Source organism: Silene latifolia, chromosome 8 (assembly GCF_048544455.1).
Source record: "Silene latifolia isolate original U9 population chromosome 8, ASM4854445v1, whole genome shotgun sequence".
Classification (NCBI taxonomy): domain Eukaryota; kingdom Viridiplantae; phylum Streptophyta; class Magnoliopsida; order Caryophyllales; family Caryophyllaceae; genus Silene; species Silene latifolia.
This window is the reverse complement of record NC_133533.1, coordinates 12,143,537-12,164,761: the sequence shown is the minus strand read 5'-3', so window position 1 is coordinate 12,164,761 and position 21,225 is coordinate 12,143,537. Positions and strand designations below refer to the sequence as shown.

Sequence of the window (21,225 nt, the reverse complement as noted above, 5' to 3'; positions counted from 1 at the left end):
TTTGTGTGAGGCTCTGACCTCACAAGAAGTGGTATGGTGTGATAATTATAAAGTTGTTATATGAATGTTTTGTAATTTATGTTGGGTACGGTATACTAATGAAATGAGGTTCAAAAGGTAATAATTTGATTGATCTGGCAAGAATAGTTAAAATTGTATGTGTATTGATGATACATGTTTATTCCGTGAAATGATAAGGATGATGTTCATGAGATTCTTGTCAGTTTATTCCGTATAATATGATGTGTTATAATCTAGTAAAACGGTTTTGAATGAGTTTTCTTGTTCGAAATGTCATACTGAGTCAGTGTTTATGGGAATTATATGTGGTTGTGATGTTTATCGATGTGGTTTTTGTGCCTCGGGTGGTGATCCGGGCATGGTACTTCGTATTGTGATGCGGGCATTTTTGCGCTGCGGTGCGGCTGTTGGTGGCGGTGTTGCGATGCCGTCACCGGTTGTGGTGGAGTATACGAGGTGGTTACGATTTGAGTTTCGAAAGTACAGACCAGTTATGCACAGATTGTTGTTTTGTTGCTGTTGTTTCTTGTGAGTTTTGGTTAGACATGTAGACTGTTGTTTTGTTTGTTGATGTGTCTTACCAGTTTCAGTTTGGGAATGAGGGTAGAGTATGATATGAAAGAGAGTTGTATATGTTTTCGTTGTTGTCATGGTATAGTGATATTCTGTTGATGGGAACATAGTTGTGATAGGTTGTTACAGTAATTTTGATCTTGTTCTAGATGAGGCTTTGGTAGACATGGTAATAGCAAGTGATTCGTAGAACATGTGTGGTAATGATCTGATATATGCAGGTGGTTCATAATCCTTTGTTGAGACAGTGAGAGTAGGGTGTTGGGTAATTAGTGTCGTGTTAAGTTATGTATAAGTCTTGCGGTAATGAAAGAAAGGAACTTGAGGATCTAGTGTGAGTGTACGTAACAAGTGTGGATCGTGAGTTATGCTTTTGGCGATAAGAGTTTTATATAGTTTATATAGAGAGGTATGTCGTGTTGCGGTAATGTGGAAGAGTTAGAGTGTTTGTTATGATCAGGATTTTGTGGTATTGGCTAGATGGAGTGCAGAATGAGTTGACGTATGAGAACTGTTTAAGTAAGAGAGCCTTGGAAATAGGAATGGTTATAGGTGTGAGGGTATAGGAGGTTATCTTTGATATGTGGTGGTGATGAAGATAATGAGAGGATATAGCTGAGAATCTAGTATTAGTGAGTTACGAGGACGTAACATATGTTTTAAGAGGAGTAGAATGCGGCAAAGAGCGTTTGAGAGTTGTGCATGTCGTAGTATATTTGGAAGTAGAGTGTTGATGTAGCATAAAGGATGGATCTTTGTTGTGATTGATTTTGTTAAAAAGGCATGGCCGTGCTTGTAGTAGTGTGAAGCTTAGGAGTGTGAGAATATTTCGATGGTGTTCACAGTTGGATGATGATGTTTATGAGTTCTATAGTGCTGACAGTTGGATGATGATGTTATGAGTGTGAGTAAACTTCGAGGACGAAGTTCCTTTTTAAGAGTGGTAGAATGTAATATTCCGTTTTGATGGTTGATCTTCTTTTGTGGATTGTCTTGGTATTGAGTGCTATTGAGTGTTATGGAAGTGAGACAAGATTGGAAACATTATTTTGTGGTTATTCGATAATGTTATGGAGTCTATACTGAGAGGATATGTTATCTAGTAAGCGTGGTTAGTGGAGCTAGTGTTAGGTGTCCATGTTTTATAGCACTACAACAAATAAGGTAATTGGCGACCATATAAGGCGACTGAGAACAGTCGCCATTAAGAATAAAGCGACTAAGGCCCGTCGCCCGCACTTCGTAGCTAGGTTTGGTCGCTTTTGGCGACAGGCCTTCGTCGCCAATTTTGGCGACTGAATTTTTTTAAAGCGGGCGACCGAAATTCGTCGCCAAAATTGGCGAATGTCATTAGTCGCCTTTTTAGCGACTGTCATTAGTCGCCTTTTTACAATCCACGTCATCTCCATATATTCAGAATTGGCGACTGATTTTGGTCGCCATTTTGGCGACTGTTTTTGGTCGCCATTTTGGCGACTGATTTCCGTCGCCAAATGCACTGTTTCCCATCGCCAATGTCCCTAAAATTAATTCATGATCAGAAACTTAGCGACGGTTTCCCGTCGCCAAATGCCCAGTATCCGTCGCCAAATTTACATTTTTTTTAGCCTAAAAATCGTTTTTGACCTAGCCAAATACGTAAAAACCTGCAAATAAACCAACACTTCCAGCAGAGAACACATGGGAAGCCAACACAACCAAACTTGATAAAGAAAATCATGTTCCATACACACAACTACGAGTTCTACGAGTTTTGGTCATCTAACATTATCCGGGAATAACATGTTCTCTAAAAAACTACATAACAGGGAAACTTGCTCCCGCTCCGCTACCACCTCCAAAATTAGGATCTCTAGGATCCTTTGGTTGCGGGCGCCACCCATTGTTGCAATTGGTGAAGAAGGAGTTCATCCGTTCCATTTCCTCCTTCATCCTCCGAATTTCAGCATCTCTCTCGGCATCCCGCCTCTCCCTCTCGGCATCCTGCCTCTCTCTGGCGGCTAATTGAGCTTGGAGCACACTCACGACACTTGGTGTATACGGTTGTTGTTGGGAGGAAATTGACCCTCTTCTTCTTGTAGGAGGGTAGAAAATCTCCTTTGCCGACCCGGCTCCATACACATCTCCTCTTTGGAACCCCTCAACAAGATCAAACCATAGCTCATTGTCATCAATTTCCGGGTTGTTCTTCCTACGGACAAGGAATTGTTCCTAAAAAATTGATAAAACATTAATGGTTAGAGGTTACTTATCTAAAAATTGATAAAACATATACTTTAAAAAGCTAAGAAATTTTTATTTTTTGACACTTACATATAACTGTTGATCTTTTTCCTTCGCGAAGATCAACTTGCCCTTGCTTGTCTTCTTTGCGTGAGTGTCAACAAAGAGATCAACAATCGTGGGTACCTTACCCTTATTCTTCTTGGTCTTCCGGAAAAAAAACAAGGAAATTGTTACTCAAACATGATAATTAATGAGACTAATTAAATTAGAAGACTATTAAATTAAAAGCTAAGACAAATAACTTACATCTAACACCACACGATCATGAAAAGATTGAGACCCTCCATAATGAGTAGGCTCAACTTCCGCGTCCTTATCTCCTCCTTTCCTGTTGATCTTGTTCCGGGCCTATGCTTCCTTGAACTCAGGACTGTTCCGGTACTTGGTATATTCCTCATATGACGAACCTGTAATCAATAAAATAACAATTATTAATTAATATATTTTCAAAATATGTAATGAATTTTAACTAATTACGGGTATTAAAAGAAACTAAATACCTTTCATGAAAGATGGCGCCTTCTTCCTCTTAGACACCTTATACATGTTGTCCCTTAGCCTCTTCTTGCCAATGTCATTATACCTTTGCCAAACTAGGCGCTCAAGGTCGGTTGTCCAATAGAACACACGCTACAAAAAGTAAACACATAGATGAGAAACAAATTAATAATAAGGTAAAAAGAATAAATAAATTATATTTAATAATATATATTTTATAAATAGATACCCGGAAGTTGTTGAACCACATCTCCTTATCTTCATCACTAGCGTTACTCCAACAAGTAACGCCGTGTGTCATGTTCTCTTGGGTGCTATTAGTCACACCACGAACAACTGTTTGACTTCTAAACCTGAAATCAAACATGTTAAAAACATAATGTATAATTAACATATGTCTAAAAAAAGTCATTTATTACTAAATAAAAAAATTACAAAATAGAATGAATAAAAAATTACCATAGACCATTCGGATCAAGGATCATCCTGCCGTCAGTATGTCGGGGTACACCAACCTCCTCTTCCTCCTCCTCACTCACCTCCGTAGTAGAACGGTCAACGTCCTCCTCCTGCTCTCGGGAGCTACTACCTCCCTCACTATAGCCTCCGCGCTGCCTACCTCCTCCACGAGCCATGTGTTTTCTGATATTGGTTTCTTTCTCTTTCCACTCCTTTTATTACCCTTCTTCCCCTTCAAAACAATATTTCCTTCACTTGTCTCATATCTATCCCTTTGACATTTCTTACATTTGTCAAGCAAAGCATCATCTTTCCAAAAAAGCATACATCCTTTAGGACATGCATCAATCTTTTCATGTGGAAGTTGAAGACCTTTGACCACTTTCTTGGTATTATAGAAATTTCGGGTCATAACATTATTATCGGGTATAACATCCTCAACCAACGTAGCAATACTATCAACGGCTTTAAATGGCATATTATACTCACATTTTAAAGAAACTATCCTGGGTGCAACTTGTAATAATGTCATTCTACTCCCCTCATATAAGGTTTTTTCGGAAGCACTTAGCATGTCAAAAAAGGCTTTTGCTCTTGGGTTTGGTTGTTCTTCATCAATCATTGGTACACGGTCGTCATTAATGAAATCATTAGACTGAAAGGCATCAAGTACCATTTCTCTATATGGGTTCTCATTTTGTTGGATTTGAGGCTCTTCGGGATAATATTTTTCTCCATGGGAGATCCAATTGTAGTAGTTTGGAAAAAAACCATTTGTAACAAGATGCTCTTCTACTTCAATGTCAAATAAATATTTTAAGTTTTTACATTTAGTACAAGGACACCTAAGTTTATGTTGTTCCAAATCATATGAATCTTGACATCTAGCAAATTCAATAAATCCACGAACTCCCTTTACAAATCTAGCGATAGGACGTTTCTTCTTATCTACTCTTTCTTCGTACATCCAACTACGTTCAGATCTCTTCATTTTAATCTATAAGCAATATATAGCAAACTAACCATTTTTAATAATAATATTTAATTTCAACAAAAAAAGCAATGGTTATCTCATCCTCCATTTTATGCTAATTTCAAGATTTCAATTGGGTCCTTATCACTCCAACCTAAACCCATCAATGTACATTTCAAGTCACTAGCAAACACACATTTGTGAATTATTAATGAGAAAAAAATTCGGCAGCAATTCCCCTTAGTTCTCCAAATACACAATGTGGAAAAGATACATATTCCACATATGTATTCAGAGACACTACTACAAATTTAGGCAACTACAACGCCCCTTTAACAACGATTATTCACGAAAATCACAATAGACGTTGTAGAATGTATGGCGCGAATTTTACTAAAATCAATTACAACGGGTATGGTTATAAAAACCGTTGTTATTATTTTTAACAACGGGTCACACATGCAGAACCGTTGTTAATAATTTGGCGCAAAATTGGCGCAAAGTTAGTGAAAAGTAATCACAACGGTTATTTTTGAAACCCGTTGTTAAAACTTATTTAACAACGGGTGTTTTTTACAACCGTTGTTAAAACTTTTTTCACAACGGTTGTTGTTTAATAACCGTTGTCAATACCTTCCATACTATAAACCACACAAACAGAAGTCTGCTGCAGCCACAAAACACAACCCTTAATACACAAACACAAACACAAACACAAACACAGCAGACAAACAAATACAAAACACATACACACTCTCTTTCTCTCTTTCTCTATTTCTCTCTTTCTCATCGCCGCTTTATCTTCTCGCCGTCATTGTGATTTCATCGTCTATTACGTTCTGTATTTATCAGGTAAATCTCGCCGTCACTGTTAGTTTCATCGTCATTATTTTCTTTTTCTATTTATTTCTTTTGCATATATGTGTTTTTATCGACCATTATGTTATTTGTTTAAGTATTGTTCGCATAATTAGTTACTAAAACAATGAAGAAGCAAGATGAAGAAGTAAGATAAACATAATTAATATATATATATATATATTTATAAATACATAAATTAAAAAAAAAAAAATTACATATGTAAAAATGCAATTCTTATATTTTCATGGAGGATCTTATTGTGCTCTATCGTATCCATCCTCTCCTCCTTGGCTATTTGGAGGTTCCGTTCAGCAGTTGCTATATCGTCATATAGCCGCAAATCGCTCCGCTCCGTCAAGCCATCTTCTTTGGCGTGCTTCGATGCGGATCGAGCTTCCGCAAGGTAGCTCCTGAAACTTTCCTCAATATGGAGGAACCGGCGGATGAAGTTGTTGTTGTTCTCGATCATGGTAAGAGTCTTTAGGATGAAATCATTCATTTTCTTAGAGTTTTTTGAGTTTGATTTGAAAGATTAAGTAGAGTTTGTTTTAACAGTTAGAGTTTGGAGATGAATATATGAGATAATGGAAATGTTAGTTGAGATATGCAATGTATTTATACTAAGCAATGTGTGGGTTGAGTTAATTGCTTTTTAATTAATATATATGTTAGGAAGTTGTGCCATAATCATCATCATCTCTCTCAATAATGCTGCTTCAAATCCTATTACTAACCCTTCTCATTCCATATTATCCGTTCATATGTACAGTGATGTCAGTAATAATGCATGCATTGGAATTCTAACAGGCCGTAATTATGCATGCATCTAGTAATATTTAATTTAATTTTTTTTTATTTTTTTAAGAACAAACAACAACGGTTATTTACAAACAACCCGTTGTCTTTAGTTATAACAACGGTTTTGTATATTAAAACCCGTTGTTATAACTTTCCCCCCAAAATTGAGTCACACTTTCCACAACGGGTTTTTATAGATAAAACCGTGGTTAATAGTTTTAACAACGGTTTCCTTAAGTAAACCAACCGTTGTTAAAACCTTCTACAACGGACGCTTTAACAACATCCGCTTTTTTATATAACAACGGTTTTTGACCGTTGTTATAGCCTGTATCTGTAGTAGTGAGAACATTGGAGAAATTTGCAACCAAATTCTTTTCTCATTAATAAAATCACAACTATGTGTTTACTACCTAAGTGACTTGAAACGTACAAAGACAGTCCCAAAATGGGGACTATTCAAGAATTGCTCCTAATGAGTAATTTTTGAACGGGTACTAGGTCATTATATATTAAACAAGTTGTCAAAATTATAAGGCAAATTTATACAATCCCCTAATCAAATGACATTACTAATTTAACAAATTTATACATCATGCTCATTCTATCAAGAAAAATGCTAATTAATTAACAAAAATGCTAATTAAATCATTCTAACTTAATTAATTTGGTTAATTATACAAGTTGTCAAAAATGCTAATTTCTAACCCTAACTCAAATTAATTAACAAAAATGCTAATTAAATCATTCTAACTTAATTTGGTTAATTATAAGGCAAATTTATACAATTCTAACATTATACTACCTTCATAAAACTATACTACCTTCAACAATACTACTTCAATATTACTAAAACTAAGTTACTACCTTCAATAATACTAATATTATCAAGATTACCTTCAATTACATCCCCTAATCAAATCACATTACTAATTTAACAAAAACCCCAATTTCTAACCCTAACTCAAATTAATTAACAAAAATGCTAATTAAATTACAACTACATACAATAATAAGCATCACTAATGTATAAATTACAACTAGATACTAAATAAGCATCACAACTTAAACAAAATATGAAGGATTGAAGTAATTAAATCGATTTGAGTCGAAAACAAACCTTTATTAAAAACAAAGGGTCGGTAGTGATGTAGTGTGCGGATGGCGGCGGCGAGTGGTAGCGTCCGGTGGTCGTTGTATTGGTGGTGGCGTCGGGTCGTCGGATTTCTGGGCGTTTTTTTTTTAAGTTGATGATAGAGTGAATGAAGGGGACGGGGTGAAGAAACTGGCAAAAAAAAAATAAACAGACGATTGGCGGCCGTTTTTGGTCGCCAAATTGGCGACGGGTAATGGTCGCCAAATTTGGCGACTATTTTCGGTCGCCAAATTGGATAATATTGCGTCGCCCTTGGATTTCATACGGATTTTTGGATAAAAAGGTGTAGTCGCCAAATTGGCGACGGCTAGTGGTCGCCCGAGTTTTTTTTTCTGTCGCCAAATTGGCGACTGTAGCATGTCTGTCGCCTTTGTCTTGTTTTCTTGTAGTGTAGGTTGGGTTGGAACTTCGGGGACGAAGTTATTTTTAAGGGGGGAAGATTGTAATACTACGGATTTTGTTAAGTTGTATACTCGACCGAGTAAAGCCTACTCGGCCGAGTAGTGTTAATTGTGGAGTCTGTTTTGGTTCTGCCGAGTATGGAGAATACTCGACCGAGTAGATGATACTCGGCCGAGTATAGCTTTACTCGACCGAGTATCCGGTCTGGCGAATGTTAATTTATCGGTTTGATTAGGGAATGTTAGAGTTATTTTATATTTGACGTCAGTTTCTAAAACATCACTTCCAACCCTAATCATTCTACGATCTCTCCCTAATCACTCCCTAATCATCCTCATATCTCGTGCAAGCTTGACCCGGGCTCGGGCTCGGCTCGGCTCGAGAGCTTAACGTGTAAAGTCGGACAAACGCTGGCTCGATTCGAAAAACGCGTGTCCGGCTCGAGTCGAAAAACGCGAGCGGCTCGAACTTGTGTGATTAGATAAGATATTGCTCATATGTTGTAAAATTATAATTATTTTATCATGATTATATATTTGTATCACATATATCAAATGTTTCACTGATTTGTCAAATATTTTTACATATATAACCTTCAAGCCTCCTTATTAAAAATATCGGAAGAAAAACAATAAAAAAATTAGCAATTATATATAGGCTCGATTTGAGCTCGAGCTAGCTCACTTAAAGCTCGCAAGCTTGATAACGAGCACGTTTTTTTCAAGCTCAGGGAAGCTCGAGATCGAGTTTTGGTTCTTAAGCACAAGCCGAGCAAGGCCATGCTCGGGCTCGGCTCGACTCGTTAACACCCACCATATTTAGATCTACGATCAGTAGTATGGAACATATGTGATAGATGAACCATCTCAACCAAAACCTTAAGGTGATGGTTGAGGCCCAACTATTATAAATATTCCTATTACGCTCCCTCACTCAAATGCCCATTGGGCTTGAAGAGTGGTTGGTTGTGCACCGGCTCCCCCGTACCGTGTGCTGGGTTTCCCCTTCGAGTTTTTGAGGAGTTTTGAGGTTGCCAGGATTTAAACCCGTGACTTTCGGTCACACTGGCTCTGATACCATGATAGATGAACCATCTCAACCAAAACCTTAAGGTGATGGTTGAGGCCCAACTATTATAAATATTCCTATTAATATGCAGTGCACGATAAAGACTTGAATGGCTTAATATTTGGTTAGGATATGGAACATACTCCGTATAAAAGTCTACAATCCGTGGTCAAGGAATGAAATCTACTGCCATATTGAGTTGAAATTGCAAACTTTCTATGGTCAAGGAATGAAATCTACTGCGATATCTGTTGTTAGAGAAGATTTGTACGAGAATTCGAATTTCGTCTTGGAACAACGTCCTCCTGTTGGCGGCTGCTGGTAGAAATTTACCCTTATTTCTTCTGTACAGTCTTCACTTTTCATTTATTCGCTATTCAAGCTCCTTTGCCTCCCCTAATCGATGTTTCATGGGGACGATTAACAATTTGTCCGAGACAGTTGCGCTTTTGAGCAAGGCTTCTATTAGTTGAAGCTGATTCTTCCAACATATCCCTTGGCAATGCACGGTAATGGTCTTGACCTGTGGCAGCACATCAGGAGAAGAAACTTCGTCTTCTTGCAAATCGATTCTGGCTTTAAAATCCTGATATTCGATAACAGAAAAGAGAGACCGTTAATTTAACTATGCAAATTAATCATCGATCTATGTCTTAGGTAAAACTTTTACGAAGTAGGTACGAATTAAATACACTTGCCTTTGTGGTGTATATAGTGATGTCTTCTAAGTATTTTGAACTTCTAACCAAATTACGAAAGCCTGAGAGGCAGACTTCACAGAAGTCGTCCAATTCAAGATCTATACGTTTCCATCGATTTTGTAACAGCTGCAAATTTGATATGGTGAGGAGAAATAGCTGAAATCGAAGGAAAAACGACATTAATAATCTCAATTGACTCGATATACAAGAATTAGCAGATTAACTTAATTCCTTAGATCAGTTGGCACAATGATCAGCGTTAGACAGTGCTCGAAAGGAGGCCAAAAAAAAAAAAAAAAAAAAAAAGAAGCATTACCTTGGAAGCATTGATTGACAGTCGCAAAACTTCGACACCTTGAAACTTTCCAATCAACAAAATATTATTCAATGTACTTACGGGATTATCACGCGTGGTAAGATATTTGATGTAGATATCATCACGAACAGAGGAAATATCAGTGATGTCTAGACGGCGAATATCAAATCTCAAATAAGTGTACAAAGTTTCAAGGTTAGGGAAATTAAGCGACATCGTAAGAACTAGACGTGAATTGTCAATGTTAGGAACAGAGACGATCGGCTTTGTCAACGACAATAAGTCGACAATAACCAATTTTTGTAAAGAAGGACATCCAGAAATAAGGCTTTGGAAATTTTCATCGGTCATACTAACATGGTTAAGTAACAACTTCTTTAGGGATCCCAACTTGACTTGAATTTCTCCCTCGATTCTGCAATAATCGAGATTAAGTGTAACAAGAAAATCACTCGTGAGCCTAGGAAAAATCGTAACGTAATTAGCATCATAGTTGGATAGATCAGATAATCTCATTTCTTTGGTTTGTCTACCAAATGCAAACCTAGACCACATTCTTATATCGTCAGCAACCTCGTCTCGTTGGGCATTAGAGTAGAACTTTACACAAAGATGGAATCTATCAATGGAGAGGCTTTGGTGAAGCATCAAAACGTGGCGGACGAAATAACAGAACCACCCAAGCTGATTGGTAGTGCTGGTTTTTTGGTATTCACTCATGTCAATGTTAAGAGTTGGAATAAAGGTCCAAAGGTTTCCGAATCGTCGAAGTAAAACAGTTCTAACAGCATCGATAATAGGCATGCACGAAAGAATGTGCAGAACGACATCATCTGGCAGTTTACTCAACCTGTCTCGGTCGGAATCGTCCTCTGAAGAACTTGTATGCTTTTGGGGGCTTGATTTCATCATTTAGAAGTGATTACCTGATAATAGTGAGGTGCATAACGATTCAATAATAGGAAAATCACAAATTTTTATTTACAACCGTTCTAAACAAATAATTTACAACGGTAATGTAAAACCATCCAAATCAACACTTTTTTTAGAGTGATTAAAGTTTTCGATTTACACAAACTCTTATGTAAGACTGCCTTACACAATAATAATTTGTGTTTTAGTAGTATATGCCATGAATTATACAACAAAATTAAGGATGAGAACGGTGAAATTTACCTGATGAAAAGAAGGGTTCCTTAATTTCCTTGGATACCGCTACTATGATCCCGTTTATTCTAAAAATCCTACTTTGCATTTGATTAAAATACTTCTCCCAAAGAATAAAATAGGCAACAAATAATTGAAATAAATCAAGTGTTTTTTTTTGGTAATCTTGGCACAAACGGAGTGTCGTTTAACATCATGTTTAACCCAATTATATTAGTGGTGATGATGAGTGCCGATTTTTTTTTTTTTTTTTTTGATAACGGGCTATCTTTGGTGCGAATGGGGTGACAGGCTTGAAGTGTAGAAAGCATAGCCCAGGCCAATTTACTCCACAAGATTGTTGTTGGTGAGGCTTGAATCTGAGACTCTTAGAAGTACTTTTATATTTAAAAAATACGGGAAAGTGACAATTTACCCCTTAACTTTGTTCAATGGTGAAATTAGACCCCTTAACTTTCAGTTAATAACAATCAAGCCCCATAACATTAACAAAAAGTGAAATTTAACCCTGATTTTTATTTTTTTACTTAAATTTCAAAAAAAAAAAAAAAGTCATTTTATATTTATATTATATACTGTAACTAAAAATACATAAAAATTACTAATTTTAACCTTATTAATTTATATAAGTTTAGTGTTATTCATCTAAAGAATAATTTTACATTCATCTATAATAAACAAAATAAAAATATGATAAAACTTAATGAACTATTATTATATTTAGAATAAATTGTCTAAAAAGTTAAAATTATAAAAAAAAATACTCATTATTACAATTATAGATGGTATAAAATTTATAAGGTTATAAAATTAAATTTTATATTTGATTAATTGGATTATAAAACTAATTTTTGGCGGAATTTCATGAAAAATCAAACAATGGGGTTTAATTTCACATTTGATTAAAGTTAAGTGTAACACTACGGATTTTGTTAAGTTGTATACTCGACCGAGTAAAGCCTACTCGGCCGAGTAGTGTTAATTGTGGAGTCTGTTTTGGTTCTGCCGAGTATGGAGAATACTCGACCGAGTAGATGATACTCGACCGAGTATAGCTTTACTCGACCGAGTATCCGGTCTGGCGAATGTTAATTTATCGGTTTGATTAGGGAATGTTAGAGTTATTTTATATTTGACGTCAGTTTCTAAAACATCACTTCCAACCCTAATCATTCTACGATCTCTCCCTAATCACTCCCTAATCATCCTCATATCTCGTTGTGTGTGCAAATCGTCGTGATCCTTGCGTGTAGTCTCTTATTCTACTGTTGGTAAGTTTCATTCCCTTGTCATTTGTATTCTTTTGGGGTTACTGTATATATGGAATTGGGGAAAATGGGATTGTGCAATGTGTAATTGTATTATGTGATTATTGTTGTAGGTGACGATGTGATATTTGTTATGCATTTGTATGGTTGATTGCAAAGATAGCGGATTGCGAAAAGGTAGGGTTTCCCCTACTCAAGATCGTTAATTGATTGAGATTACTATTGTATTGTAATTGTTGTTATCTGCTGATCATCGGAGTATGGGTGTTGTGGTGACGGTGGTGAGGTGATTGTGTTGTGACGGTTGTGGTGTTGTGACAACTGTGATGCTGTGGTTTGTGTGATTGTGGTGGAGTCACTTGCGGGAGTGGCTTCACACCCTAGTTCGCCCTCCGTGGAACCCGCCATGGGAGGGGATGTGCACATTAAGGGACAGGGATTGTTAGTCGCTCGTTGATGAGCTGGACTAGGTGGGGATGGGCTGCGGTCACCCACTGGCGGCGAGGATTACCTGTTGCGATGGGTAATCTGGCAGGGCTACACACTTCGGTGTGTAGTCGGTTACTGTGCGTGAGATCGATGATCAGCTGGTGGTAATGTTTGTTGTCTTATATTGATTGAGTAGTACTGACCCCGTGTTGTTGTTTTGTAAAACCTGCGGTGATCCATTCGGGGATGGTGAGCAGAGCGTGACAGGTGATACATTTATTGAGCTTGGGGGCAGTCATGGGAGAGTCACCACGCTGGATTAGATGACACCATCACGAGCTTTAGTTATTGTTTTGGTAGTTGTTGTCATTTGGATAATTCGTTTATTAGATTTTGGAGACTATGTAACTTTTATAATTACCGTACATTAATAAATGTGTTTGGACTGTTGCTTTTGATATATACTAACCTCGGGCAACCGAGATGGTAACAACCTTTTATGCTAGGGTAGTCCTTGGTAAGGTACCTTGGTATAAGGGGGTGTTACATTAAGGGGGCTTGATTGCTACAATTGAAATATCATAAAAACTCCGGAGAGACGGTCTCTCATGAGATCTACTGTTGCAATATTTTATTTTATAGCAAGTGATGTGTCAAAAGGTGGGTGGAGTGGCACACACAATGGGACATATAAGTGGGACAGAGGATCCTTACTGAATTATATTAGTGGTGATGATGAGTGCCGATTTTTTTTTTTTTTTGGATAACGAGCTATCTTTGGTGCGCACTGAATGGGGTGACATGCTTTTAAGTGTAGAAAGCATAGCCCAGGCCAATTTACTCCACAAGATTGCTGTTGGTGAGGCTTGAACCTGAGACACTTGGAAGTACTTTTTTATTTAAAAAAGACGGGAAAGTGGCAATTTACCCCTTAATTTTATTCAATGGTGAAATTAGGCCCCTTAACTCTCAATTGTAACAATCAAGCCCCATAACTTTAACAAAAAAGTGAAATTTAACCCTGATTTGTATTTTTTACTTAAATTTCAAAAAAAAAATCATTTTATATTTATATTATACAACTAATAATACATAAAAATTACTAATTTAAACCTTATTAATTTATATAAGTTTAGTATTATTCATCTAAAGAATAATTTTATATTCGTCTATGATAAACAAAATAAAAATATGATAAAATTTTATGAACTAGTATTATATTTAAAATAAATTGTCTAAAATTGTCAAATTATAAAAAAATACTCGTTATTACAATTATAGAAGGTATAAAATTTATAAGGTTATTGATAACGGGGTAGAGGTCGTCGTACCCGATCAAACAATTTACTCAACTAGTAAAGGATAGTCGAGGTCGAACCACAAGGAGCAAGGGTGATTACTAATTGTTTTAATCCTTATGCTTAGCTAAGTCGACAATAAAAGATGAGGTTGTTATACTAATGCTACCTAAAACAAAATGAAATGCAAACTTAACAAGCGAAAGATATATGAGCAAAAGAAGAATAAGTTGTAAATCAAATCATTAAAAAGCCTAGAACTCGGTTCTCCCACAATAATTCGTAATTCCACATCACGATTCCCTAGGCTAATCATAAGGGTAGACAAGCAAGGAGGAGATGGCTCTAATTCGCCTAAGACCCCCCTCTCGGGTTCGAAATAGGACACTAGCACTACCCACCAACCCCCCTCTCGGGTTCGAAGGTCGGAATCCCTAACTCAACACCCGACTACCCCAAAAACATGCATTTTCCCAAGGTAGTCTAATATTTGCTAAGGTCATTAAGCCCCCATCAAATTCCGGGTCATCCCACTCCTCCTCTCGGAGGTCGATTTCAAACACTAGCCTAGAGGTACCTTCCCTTGGTTCTCCCTTTCGGACTCAACCTAGGTTAGTGATAAGACAAATTTCCGGGTATCCAATTCACAACCTAACCAACTTTCGTTGGTGGACAAGGGTTACAAATCGACACTACCCAAAATTAATCCATAAACCATATCATTTCTCTAAACTACCCTCACCAATTTCCCCCAACAATTAGCCTTTATGGGAATCAATTAGCGGAATTACTCATGTCGGGTCAAACCGAGTCCTAGTGAAAATACTACTCACTAATCATTATTAATCTAACACTAAATACATTTGTTCCGGGTGTAATTCCAGAGCAGTTATTTGTTACCACCCGCGCTTGTAGAATGACGTCTTTGGTTGGCTTCTCCTTTCGGTCTCCTGAAACAGTGAACAAACTGAGGGCTCGGCTTGGGGCCGAGCGAACTCACTCCGACGCTCAAGTCAGTAACTTAGAGAGGCAAGTTGTTGTTGCTTGGCGAAGTATATATTGTAGAGAGATAAGGAAGATATTACCAGATGAATAGTGATTCTTAGGTTAAATTGTGGATCCTTTCCTCAATGATAGTTGAGGAGTATTTATAGACTTTCACCTTTTGTCACGTAGTGGCCAAGTGGCTAGCAGGTGGAAAGACTGAGCTACCCTCGGCCGAGGGGCCATGGCAGGCCGGCGGGCCCTGTTGACTCGCCGCCGAGGGGTCTTGGATATGAGTTCGTGGATGTGTGCCCCGGCTGGCTGGTTGCCCCGGCCGGGGATCCAAGAGGGAGGCCGACAGGCTGCCTTGGTTAGGCTGTCTAAGCCGTTGACTTGCTGTGGGTATCTTTGACCTTGCTCAATATGTTGACTTGGTCAGCGGGTGCAGAATATGCCCCATCAACATTTATAATTACTCTAAACATGATATTAAACAAAATAAAGTGATAAAGATTGGAGCTTTAACTAATCTAATGATTAAACATGAATAAATTAACACTAAACATATTAAGAGTAACAAAGACTAAAACTTTGACTAATTAAAAATGATTAAACTAATTAAAACATAACAACAAAGAACATAACAATAAGAAAGAGAAGAGATAAAGAAATTATACCAAACTTTTATTAAGGGAATAAGAAGGTAAATCTTCATACAAATGTTGTTGAATTAGAGATAAGTTAGATCTAGACTAAAAATAAGGAAGAAAAGATAGAGTTTTTATGATTTTTGGAGGAACAAATGTTTTTTTTTTTTTTTTTTTTTTTTTTTTTTTGGACAATAATGAACCGAAATATATTAAAGAAGCACAGCTAGGATACAGAGTTAGCCTGTTGCCAGGCGTACAGACAAGAAAGGATAAATTACAAACAAAGCACGGATTTCCCGAAAGGAATGCCGCACACTAATTGGGACTGGCAAAGAGGTTGCCAGAACTGCAGATAGTTTACAACAAGGGACTAAGAAACAAACAGAACTCAGACCCAGAGAATGGGCATAGCGCATAGCACATAGAAGGGCCCTGGTGGCAGCGTCGAAAGGCGAACTTGCGCGAACAACACATGACTTTGAAAAATCCAGCTCGGTACTGATAATGCAGTAATTGAAACAGTTTGTGCGTGGGACGTGGCATGAGGAAACATAAAAAGAAATCGCACTCCGTTGAGGTAAAGATGTATCTGTGACAACACATGGTGCAACAAAGTCAGTAGAGGGGTGCAACTGTGTAGGACGTACCTTGGAAAATTGCACATGAGAGTGCAGTAGATCCTCAATGAGTCGACAGGTAACTGCAGGGTCACCATTGTGATTTCGAAAAATCACAGCATTGCGAGTAGTCCAAATGGCCTGGAGAACACAGCAAAAGTGAAGCAGGAGCCACCTTTGATTAGGCACCAAAGATTGTCTGTAAAGATAAGACAAGAAGTCTCCAACCCAAGATATAAAGGAAATAGATGGGTTAGCCATGGCGTTAATCCCAAGGGCGGATGCGTTCCAGACATGTTGGGCCGCTTCACATGAACGAAATAAATGGTCTTCAGTTTCAGTGGATGAATGACAGAGAGTACACGTTGAGTCAACCGGCACATATTTGGATATAAAATTTACATTTGTTGGCATAATATTATGAGCCAGACGCCATAACATAATTGAGATCTTTGGTGGCATTTCTTTTCGCCATACTTGTTTCCAAGGAAAGGTATGAACAAAAGATCGAATGCAGCGGGCAGCAGAAGATTCAGACCATAGGAGCGAATAACCTGATTTTACCGAATAAGAGCCATCCTCTGTATATTTCCAGTAGAGAAAGTCATCAAAATTCTGAGCTGGGGGTTCCAAAGCAATAATCTCCTTTGCACAAATAGAGGAAAAGTAACGGAAAACCATAGACGGATTCCAGTCACCGGATTCCAGCTAGAAATCAGATAGAGATGGTGAAGGCTCTGGAACTGGAACTGGAGCGGTGCCAAATGGCTGCTTACCATTAATCCAACGACTTGACCAAAGGTCAAGTAAACGCCCATTACCAAGCTTCCAGCAAATACCATTATTAGCGCAAAAAACTTGACCTTGCAAATGCCGGACCAGATAAACGATGGTTGAGATACTCGAGAGGTTGCTAGAGGAATAGGCAAATCACGGGCATATTTCGGGGCCATATATCTTGCCAGAAACGCAGTCGGTTGTGAATGAATACGCCAAAAATTTTTAAGAAGCAAAGCCTGGCTTAGCAGATGGGTGTTTTTGAAACCAAGCCCACCATATTCCTTTGGCGCTTGCAGTATACTTTTTGAAGTCCAGTGAATAGACTGCTTATTCCAGTCATTGCGCCACCAGAAAGCCGTTAGCAAGGCATCTATTTTGCGACACACACCAATAGGAATAGGTACCGCAGAGAAGACGTGATTCAAAGAAGCAAGCAAGATAGCCGAAATAACTATCAATTTACTTGGTTGGCTGAGATGGAGAGCAGACCAGGATGAAATGCGAGTAGTGAGAGTATCAACAAAAGGAAGAAAAATGGCAGACCTCTTGCGAGGGATATCAATAGGAACTCCCAAGTAGGTACCAAAAGTGGGAAGCTGAGCCATCTTCAAAATCGAAGTCAGATGCTCTCGGAAGTCCGTAGGTGTATTCGGACTAAACTTGATATATGACTTACTAAAATTAATCATCGCCTACGAAAATGCTTCAAGTCCTTGAAAATATCCCGTAAAGTCTCAAAGGACAAAGGTGTTGCCTTGCAGCATAGAAAAGCATCATCTGCATAGAATAAGTGTGAAAGCGGTGGTGCATATCTTGAAATCTTGATGCCGGTCAAGGAGCCAACTTTTTCAGCTCTGATCAGTTGTCGCGACAGAATTTCCATACACATAATAAAAAGGTAGGGAGACAAAGGATCCCCTTGACGAAGACCACAGTCTGATCGGAAAGATTCCGACGGTTCGCCATTAATAAGAACCCTATATGAGACTGTAGAAACACATTCCCAAATAATATTTCTCCAGAAAATTGGGAAACCCATACGCTTCATAATCAACATGAGAAAACTCCACGACACACGATCAAAGGCCTTGTTCATGTCAAGCTTAAGCACAGCGAAACAGTTTGAACCCTTTGTTGTTTTGTTAAGATAGTGCAGCACCTCATGAGCGACGAGGCAGCTGTCAGTCATCAGCCGTCCAAGGACAAAAGCTTGTTGCGAGTCAGATACAATAGATGGAATAACCAGCTTAAGCCTATTTGCCAGGCATTTAGATTCAATTCGGTAGATAACATTACAAAGACTAATAGGCCGATACTGGGTTATCAACTCAGGGTGGTCCACCTTCGGAATAAGTATAATATGTGTCTGGATCCATTCTTTCAGCATTACTCCAGAATTGAGAAAATGCAAGATTGCCGTAGTTACAAGATGACCAATCTGAGGCCAGAAAACCTGATAAAAACGGGGAGTAATACCATCCGGTCCAGGTGATTTCGAACCATCCATACTACGAATCACCCGGAGAACATCAGTCTCTGTAAAAGGAGCAGAGAGAATAGAACAGTCGGCCGGCGAAAGCAAAGGAACATCCAGGTCATCGAGAAAAACTGCCGTGGACTGAAAAATATCAGCAGGAGACGACTTGTGACCTCCCAAGAAAGATCGGAAATAAGAACAAATCTCGGCTTCTATATCAGCTGGGTCATTAATCCATGCTCCGTCAGAAGTGCGTAGAGAAATCAGTCGTTGCTTGGAAGATCGTTGCTTAACACGGTTAAACAAAAAACGGGTCGGAAGGCCATCCAGAACTTCTTTACGTGTCTTGTTTCGCTGAATCCAGTAACTATGTTGCTTGGAGAGCAGCTGAAGGTGGGAAGCTCTCAGGTTGTGGTACAAAAGGGCGTCATCAGAGTCCGAAAGAGAAGTAGATGCTTGAAGAAGATCACCTTCAAGTGAAGACCAATTTATACCATAGCAGATACGGTGTTGAATAACCCAATTCAGAATAGCAAAACGAGCAGCAGCTAACTTTCGGGATAAGACATAAGAAGAGGAGCCATAAACTGGAGTGTTCCATGCATTCGATACAAGAGTCATCACTTCCGGAATTTGAAGACACCAGTTGTCAAGACGGTATGGCCTCTTACGTGATTTTGGTTGCGGCATAAAACGTAGCATAATTGGCGAGTGATCGGAAATAAGAATAGGTAAGTGAAGAACCGAGGAAGCGGGAAAGAGATCAATCCAGTCTTGGGTTGCATATGCACGATCAAGGCGTTCCATAATACATTGGTTATCAAGTTGTCCATTCATCCAGGTAAAACGAGGACCAAAGAAAGGAATATCCACAAGATTGTTATGAAATTTCCACGCTGTAAACTCAGCTTGACCTCTTATTGTTAAAGATCCACCAAGTTTGTCCGAATGTAATTCCACTTGATTGAAATCGCCAATAACCAGAAAAGGAGAGCAACCAGAGATTTCATTACAAATGTTATCCCATAGAAAAGACCTATATTGGAAAACAGGTTCCCCATACAGGAACATTACATACATATCCTTAAAAACATCTTGATTTACAACTAAGCCCAATTTACAAAAAATAAAACGGGGGCAACTACTTATAACTTGTATATCTACGAGTCATCCCAAGACAAAAGAAGACCACCACTACGACCAATAGAGTCCACCCCAAAGAAATTAGGATAACCAAGATGGTGAGTCTTCGTTGTTGCTATGTCGACATTAGTATGAGTCTCTTGCAAAAACAAAATCAGCGGATGATATTTAAGGACACACTGATGTAGATACGGAATTGTAGGATCATCCGCTTCTCCAAAGCCCCTACAATTCCAACAAAAGATAGTCATTGATACCCGGGTGGTGACTTAAGGCCCACCACCTGACCTAAACGATCCGTCCTATCTTCAGCGCTGTGAGAAGACAGGAAAAGAGACGAAAAAACAGTTAGCGACGAAAAATGGAAACCGCACCCACTGTCAACAGAACATCTAATACGTTTAAATGAACAAATTTCCAGGGCCGAATCCGAACTCATAAATTTGCGTTTATTCGGCCCACAAACACCAGCAAACTGAACTAAATCCGGCGATTTAGGTTTCGTGTAACTGAAGCCCGGTAAACCCAGGAAAACAAAGAGACACTCAGGGGGGAGTGTTCGTGGCTCAAACACAGACAAGGACGAATCCAAAGTTAAGTCCATAAACTTAGCACGACAAGATCGTTTAAAACGTGGACAACTCAGGCGATGCAGCTCATAATTTACCTTGCGCTTGAACACAAATTTCAATTTCCTACCAGACGAGTCCATAGGAACGGAATTACCAGAGCCAGAGCTAGGCCCAGCAACCAAAGGGTCACGAAAAAGGATGCCCACATCCACATGACGCGGGGGGGTAACCGGTTCAGGCAAACCAAGATCCATGATAGGATCCAAGTCCATATCAGGCGCCTTCATGCGAAAACTCGGTGAAACAGGAACTGCAGAGGACGACGCTCCATTAAGATCAGGGATAGAACGCCTCAAAGGGTGAGACTCAAGCAGAACTTCGCGATATTCATCTTCGTGGACCATAAAAGCAGATGGTGGCGGTGCAAAAGGAGCTTCCTCGTCCCCTCCATTGTTGGAAGGTGAAGATGAGAACGAAAAAACTGGTGAATCTCCGCCTGAATCAACTTGAGCAGACTCATCAGGTTCAGCAATATCAATTCTGGAGGTCAAGTACTTCACTCTTGAAGGTAAACCCATAATCTCCGGTGTGTAAAAACGCGAACCAGGTGGGCCATGGAGAACCATTAACCCACTTGCACTAAGCTCCTCCATACGGGCACGAATCCGTCGAGCACCGTGAATCTTTCCAGACGGACAAAAGGATACACGATGACCCACTTCTCCACA

The 21,225-nt window shown here is 38.7% G+C and overlaps 2 protein-coding genes across 2 annotated transcripts; both read right to left on the bottom strand.

Annotated features, from left to right (window-relative positions):
* Window positions 1-2,648: 2,648 nt before the first annotated feature.
* Window positions 2,649-3,893, bottom strand: LOC141594123 (uncharacterized). The gene is made up of 6 exons (XM_074414315.1): window positions 3,838-3,893; window positions 3,608-3,731; window positions 3,381-3,510; window positions 3,127-3,287; window positions 2,908-3,024; window positions 2,649-2,805 (listed from the first exon to the last, which is right to left on the bottom strand). The coding sequence occupies exons 1-4, from the start codon at window positions 3,861-3,863 to the stop codon at window positions 3,229-3,231; spliced, it is 339 nt and encodes a 112-aa protein (XP_074270416.1). The 5' UTR covers window positions 3,864-3,893; the 3' UTR covers window positions 2,649-2,805; window positions 2,908-3,024; window positions 3,127-3,228.
* Window positions 3,894-9,468: 5,575 nt separating this feature from the next.
* LOC141594689 (putative F-box/LRR-repeat protein At5g02930) lies at window positions 9,469-11,021 on the bottom strand. The gene is made up of 3 exons (XM_074414687.1): window positions 10,113-11,021; window positions 9,794-9,952; window positions 9,469-9,681 (listed from the first exon to the last, which is right to left on the bottom strand). Exons 1-3 carry the CDS (start codon window positions 11,019-11,021, stop codon window positions 9,469-9,471), a joined length of 1,281 nt encoding a protein of 426 aa, XP_074270788.1.
* Window positions 11,022-21,225: the final 10,204 nt, after the last annotated feature.

Bases quoted from the DNA above. Each gene is read 5' to 3' on its own strand.
- LOC141594689 (XM_074414687.1), bottom strand. From the start codon at position 11,021: ATGAAATCAAGCCCCCAAAAGCATACAAGTTCTTCAGAGGACGATTCC. The intron at 9,953-10,112 runs GTAATGCTTCTT...CTTCGATTTCAG, and splicing joins TGTCAATCAATGCTTCCAAG to CTATTTCTCCTCACCATATC. The intron at 9,682-9,793 runs GCAAGTGTATTT...ATCGAATATCAG, and splicing joins TCACTATATACACCACAAAG to GATTTTAAAGCCAGAATCGA.
- LOC141594123 (XM_074414315.1), bottom strand. From the start codon at position 3,863: ATGATCCTTGATCCGAATGGTCTATG. The intron at 3,732-3,837 runs GTAATTTTTTAT...GTTTGATTTCAG, and splicing joins CTTGATCCGAATGGTCTATG to GTTTAGAAGTCAAACAGTTG. The intron at 3,511-3,607 runs GTATCTATTTAT...TACTTTTTGTAG, and splicing joins TGTGGTTCAACAACTTCCGG to CGTGTGTTCTATTGGACAAC.